General features: G+C 43.5%; 1 protein-coding gene across 1 annotated transcript in view; it reads left to right on the forward strand.

The window, feature by feature from the left end:
* The window catches only part of plcb4b (phospholipase C, beta 4b), a gene marked incomplete at its 5' end in the record, with an annotated part of 75,002 nt that overhangs the window by 7,583 nt on the left and 48,019 nt on the right, over positions 1-19,400 (forward strand). Inside the window, 6 exons of the mRNA XM_080744884.1 lie at positions 1,378-1,458; positions 3,281-3,340; positions 9,242-9,385; positions 14,187-14,266; positions 16,499-16,552; positions 17,822-17,903. Of these exons, the coding sequence (XP_080601010.1) occupies positions 1,378-1,458; positions 3,281-3,340; positions 9,242-9,385; positions 14,187-14,266; positions 16,499-16,552; positions 17,822-17,903 (501 nt within the window). The remainder of the gene's footprint in view (positions 1-1,377; positions 1,459-3,280; positions 3,341-9,241; positions 9,386-14,186; positions 14,267-16,498; positions 16,553-17,821; positions 17,904-19,400) is intronic.

Here is a 19,400-nt window from a genome sequence, read left to right on the forward strand (position 1 = left end):
AGTCACCGTCTGTGGTCAGAATAACGACAAGACAACTGCAGCGCTGTGTGTGTGTGTGTGTGTGTGTGTGTGTGTGTGTGTGTGTGTGTGTGTGTGTGTGTGTGTGTGTGTGTGTGTGTGTGTGTGTGTGTGTGTGTGTGTGTGTGTGTGTGTGTGTGTGTGTGTGTGTGTGTGTGTGTGTGTGTGTGTGTGTGTGTGTGTGTGTGTGCTCATTAGCGTGCGTTTGTGTCAGCACCCCTCCCTCAAAAGGATCTATTGTAGGTGTGTGTGTGTGTGTGTGTGCGTGAGTGCGCGTGCGTGTGTGTGTGTTCTCCCATTATACTTGTTCGTGCAGTAGAATATGAGAAATAGACATAGTGAGGCCAAATTGCCTGGTCCTCTTCACAAGAGAAATGGTTGTTATACAGTATGGTTACAAATATTTTTAGAGTCAGGCTTACAATTATGAAAAGATTGGGGTTACGCATTTAAATGTCAGGTTTAGGGGTTAGCAAATCGAGTTATGCCAAGCGCATCGAAAGCAACACTTTTTGAACCTGTAGTGGCGAAGGTTAAACATAGACAGAAAAGTGCATTATAAAGTTGACTCGGTACCCTTGCGGCCCGCTAAAAGGGATAAAATAAAAGAGAGTAAAATATTAGGCTTCCAGTTGCAGGCTGAACTGACAGCACGATCAATGGGAGATGTTTGTCTCTCGTTGAACTGAATAGAAGTCCTCTGTCTGACACCTGCTGATAGATGGAGCCCTGAAGGCCTGTCTAAGTCTAGCAGTACTTTAACACACACACACACACACACACACACACACACACACACACACACACACACACACACACACACACACACACACACACTTTCGGCTAACACAAACACAGAGAGTCTCGCATACTTAAACACTTACACATGCATGCACGCACGCACGCACGCACACACACACACACAGTTTTCCTGGGGTTGTTATCCAGTGTTCTAGGCAAACAATGTTTGCACTCAACACTTCATGGTCTTCTCATTTATCTCACTTTGTGTTTGCCATAGCATTAGGCGCTGTCCTGTTCTGTAAAGTCATACCGTGCTTGTGTGTGTGTGTGTGCGCGCGCGCGACCGCCGCGCGTGCTTGCGTGCGTGTGTGCATGCGTGCGTGTGTGTGTGTGTGTGTGCGCGGTCTGGGCTCACAAAATGAGTCAGACGTGTTACTGTGTTTCATGGGTGCAAAATTATGTATTGCACTGTGAGCTTATAGATCTTATATTTCCGCAATGTTTTGAAGACTTTGAAGACTTGTGTGTACTCAGTGTTTATAAGTGCTTAATGTCCCACCTGCTCTAATAAACCTTTGGTTGATGAGGTGTTCATCCTTCTCTCTCTCTCCACAGGACCCATATGTTTTCGAGCCCAACTGCCAGATGAGGGTGGACGAGTTTGGCTTCTTCATCACCTGGAAGAGCGAGGGGAAGGTAGGTTCCTCTGACATTAGGACGTTATGTAGGACCCTGGGACATTACACAGCATTTTACATATGGTAAGGCATCACACTGGACCATGGAGCATTACATAGGCCAATAGAACATGGGACATGACGATACAGAACATTACATAAGACAATGGGACATTGCTGATCTGACATTAGATAATTCCATGAGACATTACGTTGGGCATTACATGGGACATTAGATAGGACCAGTATGGACATTAACATAGGACATTACATAGGGCAATAGGACATTAATTTGATGCCCACAACGCGCCAACTCGTCAAACTCTTTGATGTCTCCAGGTGCCCATTGACGCGTTTGACGCGTTGTACAGTAAACTATATTCATCTTTAGCTACTGTACCAGGCTACCGCGGTGAATTTAAACACCCGAAGTATCACAAATCCTGTTCCCTCATAGAGAGCAGTGTTACACTGCTGCACAAAAGTGCATTTATCTTCTAATCTAACTTTTAAATCACATTCATATTTAAAACGCAGCCTTCTCTACCGGCCTTTACAAAAGCAATGAGGCCTGCGGTTGTCAGTATTCTGTCCTGAGTGAAAGAAAATACTATCGTGAAAATAAACAGGACATACTCGGATTACATTTACTCAGATTACTTTTTTGACAGCCCTTCAAAACAAGCTTAAATGGCGGGTTTCCATGGCAACTGCCGATTAAATGTTGAATAATCCTGGGCACCCGGTGTGTTACATAGGGCAATAGGACATTAACATAGGACGTTACATAGGACTGTTATGGCCATTAACTCATTCCCTGCCAGGCCCGATAGTCCCGAGATTATTCCAATGTCTTTCCCCGCCAGGCCCGATAGTCCCGAGAATTAAAAAAAAAAAAAAAAAAAATTCAAAACTTTTTTTTTACCCCAAAAAATGGAGTAGGCATGATAGCAATCGCGAAATTGCATGTTTAACCCCCATAGCAACCCCATCTTTCAAGCATGGCGGCCATTTTGGCAGCCATCTTTGTTAAACATAGTGGCTGTTATCTCATGAATGCCTGAACGGATTTCCATTCGGATTTTTTTGTTTGAAAGCTGTGAGCAATGTGGACACACGTGGTGCATTATCTAGGCATGGGTGTGCATGATCCGTGCACACCCAATTACATGGAAGTCTATGGAGACGAATGGCAGGTGGGAGTACGGAGGTATGTTAAAATGGCGGTCAATGTGTTAACATAGGACATTACATAGGACTGTTATGGCCATTAACATAGGACATTACATAGGGCAATAGGACATTAACATTAGATAGGACCATACAACATTACATACTGTAGGACCATGGGACATTACATAGTAGTACCATGGGACATTGCATAATAGTCAGGTCCATAGGAAATTACATAGAACCATGACTAAAGGATATGAATTCAGAGCGGGAGACACAAAGGAATACATCTTTTATTATACCACGTATCTATTATTGGACGAGTCGAGTACATTTGGACACGTGCTGTACTAGCAGACACAGTTGTCCCGAATGACACGACAAAACTATTAGCAGGGAAGTGTAGTCGTTAAAATGTCATCTCAAATGAAACGAAGACCTAGTCATGTTAGGGTCACCTTGATCTTCACAGATGAGGAAGAATGATGAGCTGTTAGACATCTCCCAATGTCTCCTGTCATCTCTCCCCTTCCTCTCTCACTCTCTCTCCCTTTCTCACTGTGCGTCTCTCCTTCTGTCTTCTCGCCCCTCTCTCTCTCTCTTTCTCTCTCTCTCTCTCTCTCTCTCTCTCTCTCTCTCTCTCTCTCTCTCTCTCTCTCTCTCTACAGGAGGGACAGGTCCTAGAATGTTCTCTCATCAACAGTATTCGTGTTGGAGCCATGCCGAAGGTGAGACCTTGAGTGAGACGAATGAATCGTTCACCCCAGTGGTTCTCAACCTGTGGGTCGGGATGATTAACTTAATGTGCAACATCGATTTATCTCTCAACAGTAAACAAACCAACATAAATTTTAAGTGTATAGGGTATATGCACATTTCTAAAGTGACAATTTAAGGACTTTTAATTAAACATTGGCCAAATTGTCAAATATTAGAGGAAGAAATTGTAAAAATAGCCGATCTACATTCACAATAGAACCGTGTTATATAGAACCGTCACAATAGAACCGTGTTATACAATATATAATGCCTCAACTCTTAGTGCTCGTCAAGGTTGGGGGGTCCCCAGTTAAAATATGATGATTTTGGGGGTCGCGGCCTGAAAAGGTTGAGAACCACTGTTTTACGCCACCTCAAGCCAGGCTTACAGTATGTATAGTTGAAACACCTTCATCCCACACCAAAAATAGCAGATCTACAAGCTTGTAGATTTCATATTTCCGGTGTGCGGTGAGCAAGTGCTTTCTGCACCCTTCACGCTCTCCTTCCTTCCCAGGCCACACAGCCGTTCGGTATCGCCCGCTCCCTCCGCATGTCCGTCCCTACCCCGCTCGTCTCCTGACCCCTCTTGCCACAGCAGTATAATAATTGCGGTAACCCAACAGGTGCGTTATTGGCCGGGTCATCCATGCCTGTAATCGTCCTCAGCCCTCGCTATCGATTGACCGGGGCGGACGGACGTCTTGCTCTGCGTTTCAGATTAAGTGCCGGTGCCACGTTCGGGAACACAGCCATGAGACATTTAACTCCTTCATATATCGTCTCTGCCGGTCGGAAACCTCATACCTGTATGTCATGTTACTTACCATGATTCAAACTACAGCTACTTTTGATACTTTTGTGTGACGCTGCAGTATGATCAAGTAGGGCTAAACGATAAATAAGAGTTTAAAGGGATATTTCACTTTCAATACAGTTTTTGTAATTTTATCGTCTAATCATCCTTTTGCTCACATATTCGGAGGGTGTCAGGAGTCACCAGAAAAAAGGACCGTTGTTTTCATTGAATCTATCATAGTTGAAATGGAGTTTGAAGTTATAATGGGTTTGTATAGGAAGGTCCTGGAAGGGGGCAAAATGGGGGAAATGAATATCTAAATACTGAATGAAGAAATTCAAAAACTGTCCTGGGTGAAATATCCCTTTAACTCATTTAATGCCCGTAGATTAATTAAGCATTTATGCCAGCTACGAAGATTGCCCTCTATTGGAGAGTCGCGCCAACTCCGTTCACTTTATGGGGCCAGGTCTTCTACATACACATCTATTGGTGAATAGTGACAGAGCGTGAACCGGAGGTTTACAGAAGGCATTGGAGTCTATAGGGAAGCACACACCGGCAGCGTCGCAGTATAGACGCACATGAAGTGCCGCACGTAAACACCAGCTAGATTCTGACGCCACTGGTATGGGTTAGTTCATTAAAAATAATGAGGGCGGCTGTTTTGACGCGCGCCTTCCGCCGGCCGGTGTGTGTAAAGTGACATTTCATGTTACATGAACCACGTGACCGGCGCTGTTTCTGACCCCGCATTGGCAAAACTCTCTAATACAAGTCGTGTTTTTGCGAAGCTATGGGTCGTCCATGTTAAGACGGGCTGTCAAAACAACCACACTGGTTGCAGGCAGTAGTACTAGGATCCTCTACTGCAGGCTTGCTGGATTTGCATAACAATCCTCCGACAGGAAAGTGGATAATTATGCAGCTGTCTTCAATTATGCTCCCAAACTACGCTTTCACAATTATGTGAAAGAGATTAGAGAGGCAGGCTTCTGTTCAAAATCTTTAAACAACACATCTTTGTGACCTATACACCAACACGGCGTTCTGTCATCAGCGCGTCATAGCTGGGGGCGGAGTCAAGCGTGGGGGAAACAGAGCACCAACCCCCATTAGTAGAATGGGTATTTCCGTGTTTTCAAATCCGATTTTTTAATAGTATAGCGATGTTTTAATTAATTGCAATGTCTTACATTGATTCCTTGGTTGCCAATGGACAAAAAATGATGCATTTAAAATTAAACAGCTTTGGGATTAAATATTGTCTGATATTATTAAGGACAGGTCGCATCATCAAAGACCATGGGTTATCTAGACTATCCGTCTGGTATTAGACACTGTTACATTTTTTTTTATGATAAATTAAACTTATCGTATCAAAAAACAAAAAGCATTAATTAATCAATGATGGTTATAGAGCACATTAAATGAATTCCAGTTGTCTACAGCCATTAACAGCTTAGATTTACACACTGACACAACGCAACACAACACAATACTATCCTAAATAGTTTCAAACCTGCAGAAAATACTTTTAAACTGGCGTCGATCCTGCCATATATTCAAAGATCAGGTCTCTATCCTACTTGAACTCACTACGATGTGTTCTATAAACAACATTGACGACTTAACGACTGTTGTTTTTTGATATTAGAGTAAGTTTAATTGATCATATATTGTAATTGTGTCTCTACCAGGTGATTAAAGACATAATGTAAACAGGTTTTGTAGCATAGAGGGAAGAGGGGGACCACGGGTGCTTATATTGTGCAACTCTGACACATGCACGGGGGATAATCTGAGTCTGATTATAAACCACTTAATTACATTGATTCCTTACTGCAAATGGACAAAAAACTATCTGCAGTAGCATCGGGATTAATTGTTGTCCTTATAGGACTGGTCGGATCAATGCCATGGTTATCTGACTGATTTAATCACCTGGTAAGAGACACACTTTCACATTTTCATGAACATGATCAATTACACTAATCACAATATCAAAAAACAAAGGCCATTAATTCAGCAATGATGTTCATGGAACACGTACGGGAAGGACACAGGAGGAGGATGCCATTGTAAGTGTATTAGGCAATGGGAATGGATTTAGACCATATTCACGTTTCAAATCTATTGACGACTAATGGGCCTGGCTGTTGGATTTATATTGTGGCACGTTTAATTGATCATATCTCATATTAATATTAGTGTCTCTACCAGGATTGAAATGAACACCGCATGTGCAAACATGTTTTTTTTGTAACACAGGGAGTAGAGTAGATGGAGAGAAAAACAGATCTCCGATCTCATCTCATGCTTGTGTAACTTGGATAGCCTACAGAAACGACAGATCTCCATCTCAGTCAGTGCTTGTGTAATTTGCGGGGAATATATTAATCTGACTCTGATTACAAACCACTTGAACTCCGACTTCTATATCCTATATGCCAGGGAGAACATAACCGGGGTCCAACCTATGTGCGAGCTTGTTGATTTTTGGCACGGCATAGATTGGCAAAAATAGATTTGGTGTAGTAGACTGAATATGTGGTCAACGTATAAAGAGTAAAATTGGGTCCCGTTTTATTCCAGAGGTTTTGATGAGGCAGTAGTAGTAGTTTAGACGAGGTGGCGAGGTACAGTAGCTCCGTGCTGCACAGCGGTGCGTTCAATCAATCAATCAGTCATCCATAATAGGCTTGTTATCTTAATAATAAGTGAACTTTACGACGGCGAGTGAACGATTGCGTTCCAGAAGTCCTTCTGATGGATTTTTCTTGGCTGTCGAGTGTTTTATCGTCCAAAAAAATCGCTCTGAACGTCATTAAAACGATAGTGTACTGTGTACGCTGTATTAACTACATGGAGAAAAGTGCATTGTTTTCCCCCACGACTAAACCGGATGTGACGTTTATGGGCGTTCCTTTCTAGCTCCGTGTTGGTGTATAGCCTTTCTCATGATTCTTAAAGTTTCTCATTTTATCATCCATTTAACTTTCTTCTGTTTTCTTCTTCCTATGGTATTCTTGTTTCCTTCTTTTAATGGCGAAACCCTTTTTTTTTGCCTTGTTTTCCCTGCTTCCATCTAATCTTTACCGTTTCCTGTTTTTCATTATGGCTTTTAATGTAAAGCAATTTGAGCTGAAAAAAAAAAGATTTCAGGCCAAAGATTTCAGGTCATCCCGCTAATAACGAGATGCTTTCCTGCGATGATGAGCGTGATGTGCTCAGTGACTATCGCTGCATGAAATGTTCTCCACACAGATGGCAGCTAATCAGCTGTGTTTGATGTAGGCCACAAACAAACAGGTGTATTAAATATTGACTGATTGTGCTCGGTGCCGGTGCTATCCATGTCCTGATGTGGTTTGGGCGTCACGAGGGCTAAATTAGGCATCCTGACAGCAGCCGAGGGCAACGTCCACATGGCTGCCTGCTCCTCCTAATGAGCACCGACTTCTGCTGGCCGAGCAGAGCGCTTTCAGGCTGCTCAAAAATACAATCAAATCAGTTAATTGGGGGCAGAGGTGTCGCACCAAATTCTGGGCCCTGGGTACAAGGATTCACTGTGGTCCCCCCATGAATGTTCCTCATAGGGGGAACTGGGAACACATTATTACGCATGATTTTGTGCTTTAACTATTGAAAAATAGCAGATATACAAGCTCACAGCGCGGCACCGAGCTTGTAGATCTGCTATTTTAGAAAAATTGTGAAAGTCTTTGAATATTTCAAATCCATTTTTTGAAAAAAACTATGTTTCTATGTCAGTGGTGCTCAAACCTTTTCATGTGAAGGACCCCCAAAATTACATGTATTTGGCCACGGACCCCCATCTCAAAGTATTTAGTTCCAGGGACCCCCCAGAAGCTAAATTTGAGTTACAAATGTTCGCTTAAAAAAATACATATCGGTATATTCAAAGATTTGCACACATTTCCATAACTTTTCAAAAATAGCAGATCTACAAACTCACAGCGCACTGTGAGCTTGTAGATCTGCTATTTTTCAATAGCTAAAGTATACAATAATAGTAACTCAGACCCACCTTTCCCCCCTTTGTGGTGACGGGGGCACGGTGGTGCTGTCGCCTCACAGCTAGCGGTCCTGGGTTCGATTCCCACCAGGGGACGCTGTGGATATGTTCTCTCCTAAAATCATCATCATCATTATAAGTATTAATACAAGCATACATTTGTGCGTGTGTGTGGACGTGCGTGTGCGTGCGTGCTGTTGGCAGAGAGGGTGGCGGTCGTTTTGTGTTTGTGCTCATCATGCGTGTACACGGTACAGTGCACATTATTCCTTTGTGCCACGTGTGAACCCTGTGCGGCCGACGCCCAGCAGTGCACGTACGTACGCTACTCCCGGCGCGCGGCGCCCCTACATCCTGCCCGCTGTTTGCTGGAAGGCTCTACCTGCCTCCTGTACCGCAGGAGAACACGCGACAGCAGCTAAAGCTAACGTGGTTACGCCGCCAGCTTAATCCAATGAACCACCCGCGGCCACGTTTGAAAGGAGGCCGTGGCCCACGCCTGAGGCCTGCTGTCTGTCATGCAGCCATTCAACGCAGACGTGCGTCACACACTGGTCCCCATGGTGGACCAGCGGCGACTCAATTAGATTTAAAACATCAAAAGGGAATGTTTCATTGGGTTGTGTGTGTGTGTGTGTGTGTGTTCGTCCATCTATGTTGGATGACTCGTCGTTCTTGGGCCAGAAACCTCGTATCTCCATATTTCAACTTGTGTTTTTTTTTCTTCTCTTAAATTACCGCCCTACTTGATCACACTACAGCATCACACTGAAGCGTTAAAAGTAGCAAATCTGCAAGCTCCGCTCGAAACGTGCGCAAAGTGGTGCGTTTGACTGAGACAATATGTGCCATATAGACGATATTGCCACTTGGTATGGACTTGCCCTTGGTACCTTTGTTTTCCACTGCAGTGCAATATTTGCCTGCTTTTTCATTTACAATTTCTGTTTATTTTCAAATACATTATTTTTACCCTCTTACGTCTCTCTCTCTCTCTCTCTCTCTCTCTCTCTCTCTCCCTCCATTATTCAGGACCCCAAAATCCTGTCGTCCTTCGAGGCCGTGGGGAAGACGGAGGCGGACCTGGAGGGCTGTGTGATCTGTATCTGCAGCGGGACGGACCTGGTCAACCTCAGCTTCATGTTCATGGTGGCCGAGAGCCCCGAGACAGCCAGGGTAAACAACAGCACACATGATGAGATAAGATGATCAGCCTGTTTGTTCAGCTGCCCCTCAGTGAATGACGCCTGATTTGTACTCCCATCGCACAGCGCTATCGCTTGCCGACAATGCGTTGCCGGCTTGTAGATCAGTTCTTGTCGCAGAGGGACTCCCACTGTCCTCAGATATAGGCCTATCGTTGGTGTCGGGTAGAAACCACCTATCTCCACCATATGAACCATTTAAAAAAATTCATTTTTCCTATCAATTACTCACCCCATGGAGACTTGAGTTCAATAATATTTGTGTAGTTTTTGTCGCATTTCCTTAATTTGATTATAATAAATGTGCCCCCATTGATTCCGGATGGACACCCAAATGCTCGAAACACGTCTGTAGATCTTCTACTTTTGCTACTTTTGAATAAAAATCCTGAAAAGTAGCAGTTTTGGACATATTATGCAGTTTCCACTCAACAGAGACAATATAAATTGTGCTTGAGTGTTGAATGTAACTTTCTTCTAAATTTTTGCGTGATCTCATGCATGACTCCGAAAGGGCCTCTGACCGGTGAGTCTGTGTAAGTGTTAGTAAGTAAGTCGACGTTGGTAGACGAAGTAGCAGAATGTTTATTATAACCTCAATGCATGACGGTAGCAACTATGACCATGTAGCCAAAGTTGAAAGAGAAAGGACAGTCTCACAAGTTTGTCTCTATTACACTACATTATCATTAAACGACCATACCGGCGGTATGGAATAATGGTCTGAATGATCTACTATGTAAAGTTCAAGTTGTGGCGGATGTCGAAGAATTCTAGATCAGCCAGTAGTTGCTGAGGCAAGAGGAGTTGGAGATAATATTTCAAGGTGGTGGTTATTGTGCTTTAACTACTTAAACCCTATATGGTTGACCGGAGTCCCTCAGGGCTCTATACTGTACTTGTGTCTTTTCTGTTTTCTATTATTGCGAGGCAAGCTCTCGCTGAAAATAGCCAATCGACAAGCTCACAACGCGGCTGCGCTGCAACACGCTGTGAGCTTGTCAATCTGCTATTTTCAGTTAAATGATTCCTCCTATACAGATACTGGGATTGGAGTGGTTGATTACATGATATCACAGGGAGAAGTACATTAGACAGAGTGGACAGGGTGGTAATGTAATTCTGACACCAGCACAAGAATCAGCCCATAGTTATACTCTGGAAGAGAAAGACACTACTGTATTTCTGTTTGTGTCATGCATAGGAACAAGCTGTACCCATAACAATAGATACCAGGCCTATGCCATGGCATCCTTACCCAAACCGAAATAGGAGTTGATCCCAGTCTAGACCAAGGCCGCTCACAGCCAGAGAGAGAGAGAGAGAGCCTTTTTCACCCAGGCAACAACCCAGCCAACGCTGGCTATACTGGAACCTGGATACACCGATCCGTACGCCGCTTCGTGAGAATCGTGACGCATTGACAGGGCAATAACCAAGCTGATAGACAATAGACAATGACACGTATTGACAGAGGCACAGCATTTTTAATGACAGTACCTCGTCATTCACGCCACCATTCAGACAACATTCACGCAGCGCTGAAAGCCCTGCAGGGGGACTTCCCTCCTCCTCCTCCTCCGGCCGGGCTGCAGCTCTCCCAACAGCGTTCTGTTGGAGAGGTTAGGACAGATAAACACAGCGGAGGAGAGGCGAGACACACAGAAACAACGTCTGTGAATTATCGCCGGCGTTACCACGGGAGGCCCAGCCGCCTGACGCCCTGGTGGGAGATAAGCCAACACAATGTTGTGTTGAGACTGGAGTGCGTCGCCAGGTCAATGGTTCATATGACGACTCCGCACACACGCAAAGTTTGCACACACGCGCGCACAGTCGAACACACGCGCGCACGCACACACACACACACACACACACACACTTGCACACACACAGCTTAGGGGAGTCTTGCCTTGTTCTCTTGAATGGCGATGTTTGGAGTGAGTCAGTCTATCTCTCTCTGTGTGGTTGCCTTTCCCCCTCTCTCTTTCTCTTCGTCACTCAATCTCCTCTCACTCCATCATTCTCTCACCCTTCGTCCCCCTCTGTCTTTCTGTCGCTCTCCCCCTCTCATTCTGCCTCCCCTTACCTCTCTCTCTCTCTCTCTCTCTCTCTCTCTCTCTCTCTCTGTCTGTCTACAGTAGCACATTACAAACTGACCCCTGGCTGCTGCAGTCTTCCACATCATGGACACGTTTCGGTGTAAAACTCACAGGGCTGCTGGCCTATAAATATCACAGTCAGACAGATTAATGCGCTATTTTTCTGCGATGGATTGGTCTGGCCTGGTGGAAATAAATCACATCAGTCCGACGTCAGATAAGATCCCCCCCACACACTCACACACACACACCTCCTTCTGTCTCTGGATTAATGAAGACAACGCTGGCAAGAGATAACAGACCTTATTGAAGCACGTTCACCTGGCGTCCCTGTTTGGGGCTTTATAGCAGTGGTTCTATAACCTTTTCATGTCAAGGACCCCCAAATTAATATGTACTAGTCCTGTGCCCGGGGGTGTGCGATGAGGGATTGAATGTAGGAGTCTCAGAAGTAATGTTGGAGAACCCAGACCGGTGCCCCTTGGGCAGAATAGTCACCATCCATGTCCAGTTGTGCAATACCCGTTGTATCATCTGTCTGACTGGCACTCTTTTATGCCCATATATGGTGCCAGTCTGTGATGTCATCTCCAAATTTGGGCACTGTAGTGATGTCAGTCAGTGATGTCAGTTGGGCTTTGTTGATGTCAGTTGTCATCTTAACAGATACTAAACCGTGTCGCCATGGTTACAATGCATTGTTACCATGGTGTTGACACTGTTTAGTATCAGTGATGTCAGCATGCAGTGGTGCGGTTAGACGGTGGACGGTGGACATTCGGTAAATTAATAGTTAATTTGGCTGTGGACAAACACTTGTCACGTTGTGAGCTTGATTAATATGGGGTTAAAGTGGTTAGACTGATTTGGATCCTATATTGACTCATTTCATTCACCCTCAAGGACCACTTTTAGAATCACTGCATTGCTGGCAAAGAATATATCGTCGTTGTCGGATGAAAACCTTGTATGTCCAAAACCGATCGTTTTGCATTTATCATCTTAAAAATGATTTAAACAACGCCTCGCGGTGCGTGCTTGTAGATCGGCTGTTTTCACTAATTTTGTGCGACGGTCTTGTATGATGAAGCAGGGCTTTACGTTGTGAAAGAAACTTGGAGATAGGAGGTTTCTGCCTGACAAAGAATATATATTTTCCAGAGGTCATAGTCTCTCGACCCCAATTCTAACTCGGTGCTTCAAGCTATCTTTTTTTGTCACATTTGTCAATTTTCCTTATCTCAACGCAGACCTAAAAAGAAAAGTGAGTGACAGCCAAAAAGATGAAAGAGGGTTGGAAAGAAAGAAAACAATAACAACAACAGGCGACAGGCGGCTCTAATCTTATTCGTTTTTGTGAAAATCCAGGGTGGCCTAACAGCCTTACAGGGGCTCAGCCGTAATTGAAAGATAAGAAAGCCAGACACAGAAGAAAAGCTCTTTTGGGGCCTTTTGACTGAGGAGAGTGTAATATTTCTCTCAGACCCGAGGTCTGTCTGGAAGACGGATGGCTCCATCAAACCCGGGCTAAATGGAGGAACAAACGTGAATACAATCCAAGGCAAAAGAGATGAGGCTGGAATATCAATGAGGGATGCCCGCACGGCACAATCCAAAGTTACGGGTCACTGTGACATTTGTGTGCTTTGCTAAAAAAAGCCATTCAGCCGGTATGTGACTGATATGACTCACGAGTATTTCGAAACCTCCCATCTCCTTATCGCCACTGTCGGGCAGAAACCTTGTATCTCCAAGTTTCAAATGTGTACTTTCTTTCGTAAAGTAAAGCCCTAGCTTCACCATACAAGACTGTCGCACAAAACTAGTGAAAATAGCAGATCTACAAGATCAACTATTTTCACAAGTTTAAATCATTTTTAAAATGCTAAATACAAAACGAACGGTTTTGGACATACAATGTTTTTCCACCCGACAATGACGATATTTTTTCGCGTCGCTTCGTAAAGTCATGCCCTACTTGATCGCACTACAGTGTCAGTGTCACACAAAAAAAGCATCAAGTTCAAAACGCTTTTCCCGAGTTTGTTTTGAGCTTGTCAATCTGCTACTACTTTTGGCCATACAAGGTTTCTGCCAGGACAGTGGCAATTATTTTTTTGAGTTTATTCCTGGCCTGGGAAAAAGCCAGCCAGATGGAGAGAGAGATGGGGAAGATGGTCAGAGAGACGGGGGGGGGGGGGTCACATTATCTGTGCCCCACACTCCTGTCCAGAACAGAAGCAGAACTTGTCTACAGCAGCTGTTTGTTTGCTTTCAACATATTTATCAACAGACACTCAGCATCGCTGTGTGTCTGTCTGTCTGTTTGTGTGTGTGTGTGTGTGTGTGTGTGTGTGTGTGTGTGTGTGTGTGTGTGTGTGTGTGTGTGTGTGTGTGTGTGTGTGTGTGTGTGTGTGTGTGTGTGTGTGTGTGTGTGTGTGTGTGTGTGTGTGTGTGTGTGTGTGCCAGTGGACAGTGTGCCCGTGTGTGGTGAGTTGTTGTGCATATACTGTATGACATACAGTACAGTATGTGTGTGTGTGTGTACAGTACACTGTTGCAAGAATGATCACAAATGCAGTTAATTTGCTTGTGTTTATATCTCAAAGGCTCCAACTTATATAAACTGTGTGCGTGTGTGCGTGTGTGCGTGTGTGTGTGTGTGTGTAGAAGTGGACGGAGGGGTTGAGGTCGGTCATTCACAACTTCAAGGCCAACAATGTGTGTCCCATGACATGCCTCAAGAAACAGTGAGTACATGAACTATTTCAGTGATGCTTTCATTATGTCTTGGCTGGTAGAAATGTTAAACATAAGAAAGATATATTATATGCACATCGTATAACACAACATCACACGTACTGTAAATAGAGTATAACATCACGTCATGTCAGTCACACATAAGATCACATAACGATCGTCTCACAAATTTCACAAATTACTTGCGATTACTGATTTAGTTGTGTTTGGACATTCAACGCTGGAACATACTGTATATGAAAGATTAAATGTTTTGCTCTTTGTGAACAATAATTGCACAGTGCAGATATGACAGGAGAAGATAGGACTGACATACTTTATATACTTTAAAACAAAAAAATATATATACTGTATATATATATCGTCACTGTCGGGCAGAAACCTTGTATCTATAAGTTTCAAATGTGTACGTTTTTTGTTTTTTGCCCTGCTTCATCAGACAAGGCTGTCGCACAAAAGTAGTGAAAACAGCTGATCTACAAGAACACAACGCCTCGCGGTGCGAGGCGTTGTGTGCTTGTAGATCGGCACACACATCGGCACACACATTCACAATGTGTGTGGGTGTAATCATGACAGTCTCACTTAAACCCTCTTCCTTAGTTGACTGGGCTCTGTACAAGTCTGGATGGATCAAAATGCCAAATACTACATAATTACATCATCATGCATTTGACATCACAACATTGTCATCACAACCAATGCACTTGTCTTTAAGTAAACGTCCAATAAACCAAATGTCATTCAGCAACTACTCCAACTAATTGAACTGTCCTTTAACAACAAATCCTGTAGATCTATCGCACTGATTCACAGTGGTGCTGGTGTGTGAAATGTTTCACTGGACAATACATTTGAAAGGAGGAACTACATGTTCCTGCCATGCTGCTGTGGTAGTCGGACACAAGCTGTACTCATTTGGAAGGTTCAACAACTACCTGAACAACAGGATTGAAGTCCACATCTTCAACACAGTGTCTTTGCGTTGGAGGAAGTTGCCCTCAGTGACAAATGGAAGAGGACAAAGTCCCAATGAGGTTCCCTCCGGGCGCTATGGCCACACAGCTATGCTGGTAGAAGAAATTGTCTTCATCTGGAGGGGAGGCTGTCCTCTCTGCAATGTCCTTTATGCCTTTGATGTTGACACCCACAGCTGGTTCAAACCCAGTATTTCTGGGTCTATTCCAGAAGCAAGGAGTCGCCACTCGGCCTGTGTCCTGGAGAAGGTCATTTATGTGTATGGAGGAGTCTCCCAGCTGACTAGATGGACTAATGACATGTACAAGTTGGACACAAGCATAATGGTCTGGTCTTTAATTACCACCAGAGGAACTCCACCACCTGCTTCAAACCGTCACTCTACCATCATCATTGGAACAAGGATATTTGTATTTGGGGGCTGGGGGGGGCAGGGGTACTTAAACAGCAATAGTGTGTTTGACACAGAGACCAACTGCTGGCTGAAGACACCTTCTGCACAGCTTCTCCCAGAAGAACGTTCATGTCATTCAGCCTTTGCCTACAATGGAGAGCTGTACGTATTTGGTGGCTGTAATGGGAAACAGCACTTCAATGATCTGTGGAATTTCAGTCCAGAGACCCTTTCCTGGAAGCAGGTTGAGGCCAAGGGGAAAGACCCCTGTGAGATGCGTGGGATGTGCTGTTGCATAGTGGGAGGTCGTATCATCATCTTTGGAGGATACAATGCAAAGGATTACAAAGCATACCATGATGACCTGTACATCTTAGATTTAAGTCCTAGCCTGAAGACGTTATGCAAGCTATCAGTTATTCATTATGGTCTGGATAAGTCTGATCTCCCACATGACATCAGGTGGGAACTGAAAACCATGACTACCAACAGCTACAAAACAAAATGACAGCGCGCGCACACACACACACGCACGCACGCACGCGCGCACACACACACACCATCTTTAAATGGTCCATTTTGAGGACTTAGCGGCCATTTTTGAGCTGGGCATACAACAGATTTGGATTCGGCCCGCCTTAATACCCCTAGGAAACATGTATGCCATAAATTAACACGATTTGCCTTCCGGGTTAAGATTTTTGGAAAACTGACCTAGACTACAGGATTCAAATTCAGTTTGTGTGTGTGTGTGTGTGTGTGTGTGTGTGTGTGTGTGTGTGTGTGTGTGTGTGTGTGTGTGTGTGTGTGTGTGTGCGTGTGCGCGTGTGTGTGTGTCTCCCTGCTTCAGTTGGATGCGGATGTGTTTTCTGACAAATGTGAACGGGAAGATTCCAGTCAGAGGGTGAGTTGAGTTCGGGTCAGTTTTACTTTTAATCTGAAACACAACCAAACAGCACTATCCACTTATCTCTCTACCTCTCTTTCACCTTTCTGTCACTTTTATGTTGTGTTTTCTTTCTGTTTTTGTCTCTCTGTTTCTCTCTGAATCAAAACTTTCTATTTATTTCTGACATTCTTTTTTTTTTTTTTTTGCAGAGGTGGAAAAAGTACTCATAATTTGTATTAAAGTAAAAGTATGAATACTGCACTGTAGATGTACTCCGTTACAAGTAAATGTCCCCTCCAGAATCAGTACTTGAGTAAAAGTATGAAAGTATTTGCATCGAAATGTAAAGTACCAAAAGTAAAAGTACTAAATGTTTGAAAATAGCAGATCTACAAGCTCACAAAGCGTCGCATCGCGACGCGTTGTGCGCTTGTAGATCGGCTATTTTCAAATAGCCAAGGTATAAAATGTTAATGTGTGTTTTATAATATTATAATTTACACCTGCAAAGTATGAGTTGTGAGCTTGTAGATCTGCTATTTTCAAATAGCCAAGGTATAAAATAGGGCTAAAGTGGGTTAACTCATTTACTGCTATTTTAATACCCTTCTAATGGTCCATACCGCCAGGATTTTGCCTACCTTTAACGTGGGCGCGTGCGCGTATCCATTGCGCGATGGTTCACCGATTGCGTTCACAATACGATCCAGTCACGGTAAGCAACACAACACTACAGCCTCCCATTGTCCAAAGCGAAAGAGACTGAGTGCCACGTGGGTATTGTGTAACATTGAAACGGATGCGATTTCGGCAGACAGGATACAGGCGTCGATGTCCCGCCCCCCCATTTCCGTTTTGGAACATCCAAATCCTTTTTTTTGTGAATAGGTACCGTCCATAGAGACTGAATGGCGGCGAATCGGCGATCAAACTTTAATTGTTTTATAACGATTACAGCATATTTATGACTCGTCATACTCATCATACGCAGAACGGACCCAAAAATATAACTCGTCAAACTAGTCATATGAAGTAGATGAGTTTTAATGTGTGTTTTATAATATTATAATTTACACCTGCAAAGTAACTAATAACTTTTCAAATAAATGTAGTGGAGTAAAAGTACAGTATTTGAATTCACGATGTAGAGGAGTAGAAGTAAAAGTATTGGAAATGGCAATATGATAATCGTTCTCCTTCCCCTTTTTCTCCCCCCACCTCTCTTTCTCTGTCTGTCTGTCTGTCTGTCTGTCTGTCTGTCTGTCTACTGTCTGTCTCTTGCAGTATCACGCGGACCTTTGCTTCAGGCAAAACAGAGAAGGGGATCTTCCAGGCTCTGAAGGAGCTGGGTCTGCCCAGTGGAAAGGTCAGATTCCTTTCCTCAGTGCCATTTGGCATCGCCACCCCAATGAATGACACCATGCTGTATTCTTAGAAAAATGAATGCCACCATACTAGGGATGGAACGACAAGCGATATTACGTTAAAATGACCCCAAACACTCACGATAATCGTATCGTGGGGAATTAATTTATTGTGAAATCATCCTCCGTCATGCACTGGGATCAATTCACCTTTTATTTGCCGAGCTGCATTTAAAACCTCTATTGGTAAAACATACTTGATTCTTTTTTTCGCTCTCTACCAAATCTCTTTGCCAAAAAATATACGATCTACAAGCTCACAACGTGGCGCGTTGTGAGCTTGTAGATCTGCTATTTTTTGGCAAATGTTCCGCCCCAGGATAATGGATGTTGGGGATATTTTGATTATCGCGATAATATCGTAAATCGCGATTTCTTTGGTCACAATAATCGTGATATGAAATTGTCATATCGTCACATCCCTACACCATACTTTATTCTTACCAAAAGAGGTTCCATACTGTACTGTACATGGCTCAAGAGAACAGGATTCTCTTAAATCTCTTAAGGCAGGCATGCTATCGTTAGCAGCAATGAAGAATGTGCACTAAGGCAGAAGGCATACAGTAGGTACTGTATGCGTCAAATTCACTTTCTATTATGGCCCCTAAAAGGTTTTTTATGGAGCCAAAAAATCTATTAGGTCACTTTATAAAGAACCATATAAAATAGTTCACGTTTAACTGGTCCTGATAAGAGTCTATAGGTACTGTAGGACATCAAAGACACTGTTGCTAGGATACAAGAGTCGTTTCATAGTACTTCTTAACAAAAGATAACAGCCTTGAGTACTGCGGAAATAGCAGGGACGCTCCTATTAAATGACAGTACAATGAAGTGCCCTCCTTAGCTATTGAATTTCCCTAATTTTTACATGATTCACAGTAAGATTTTTTTTTTTTTTGCTTTCATTTCTCCTGTCTAAACTAAAAATAAATAAAAGACCGGTGTTATAATTAAATGAACAATCATGCAGCATCACATAATTACATAAAATAAGCCAGGATATGTGTGGAAAAACTAGGTGCCCCACTTAATGAGGACACTCCGCGTCCTTGCTCGCCCCCCCAAATAATTTCACCCATTAGCGCGTCAGACTGGTGTTTGAGCCTCCATCAGCGGAGCAAGCTTGAAAGGGTAAGTTATCCGGTATCGCACACCGAAAATAGGACTATTTTTGGTGTGTGATATGACGTGCAAGAATAAATTACCCTTAAAAGGATATTTCACTATTTCACTGGCGTCTTTTTAACATCTGCTCAGGCTTTTGTGAGCACCCCAGACAGTTTCTATGTGGCTTGATTCAATATTTCGATATTTGAGTTCATCCGACACGCCCCCTTCCTATACAAATCCGTAGTAACTTCAAACTCCATTTTAACCCTGTTAGATTCTTGTGCTTCTATAGAAGCTTACTTTAAAAAAATAACTTTTTGTAA

Source organism: Nannobrachium achirus, assembly GCF_963921795.1.
Source record: "Nannobrachium achirus genome assembly, chromosome: 16".
Classification (NCBI taxonomy): domain Eukaryota; kingdom Metazoa; phylum Chordata; class Actinopteri; order Myctophiformes; family Myctophidae; genus Nannobrachium; species Nannobrachium achirus.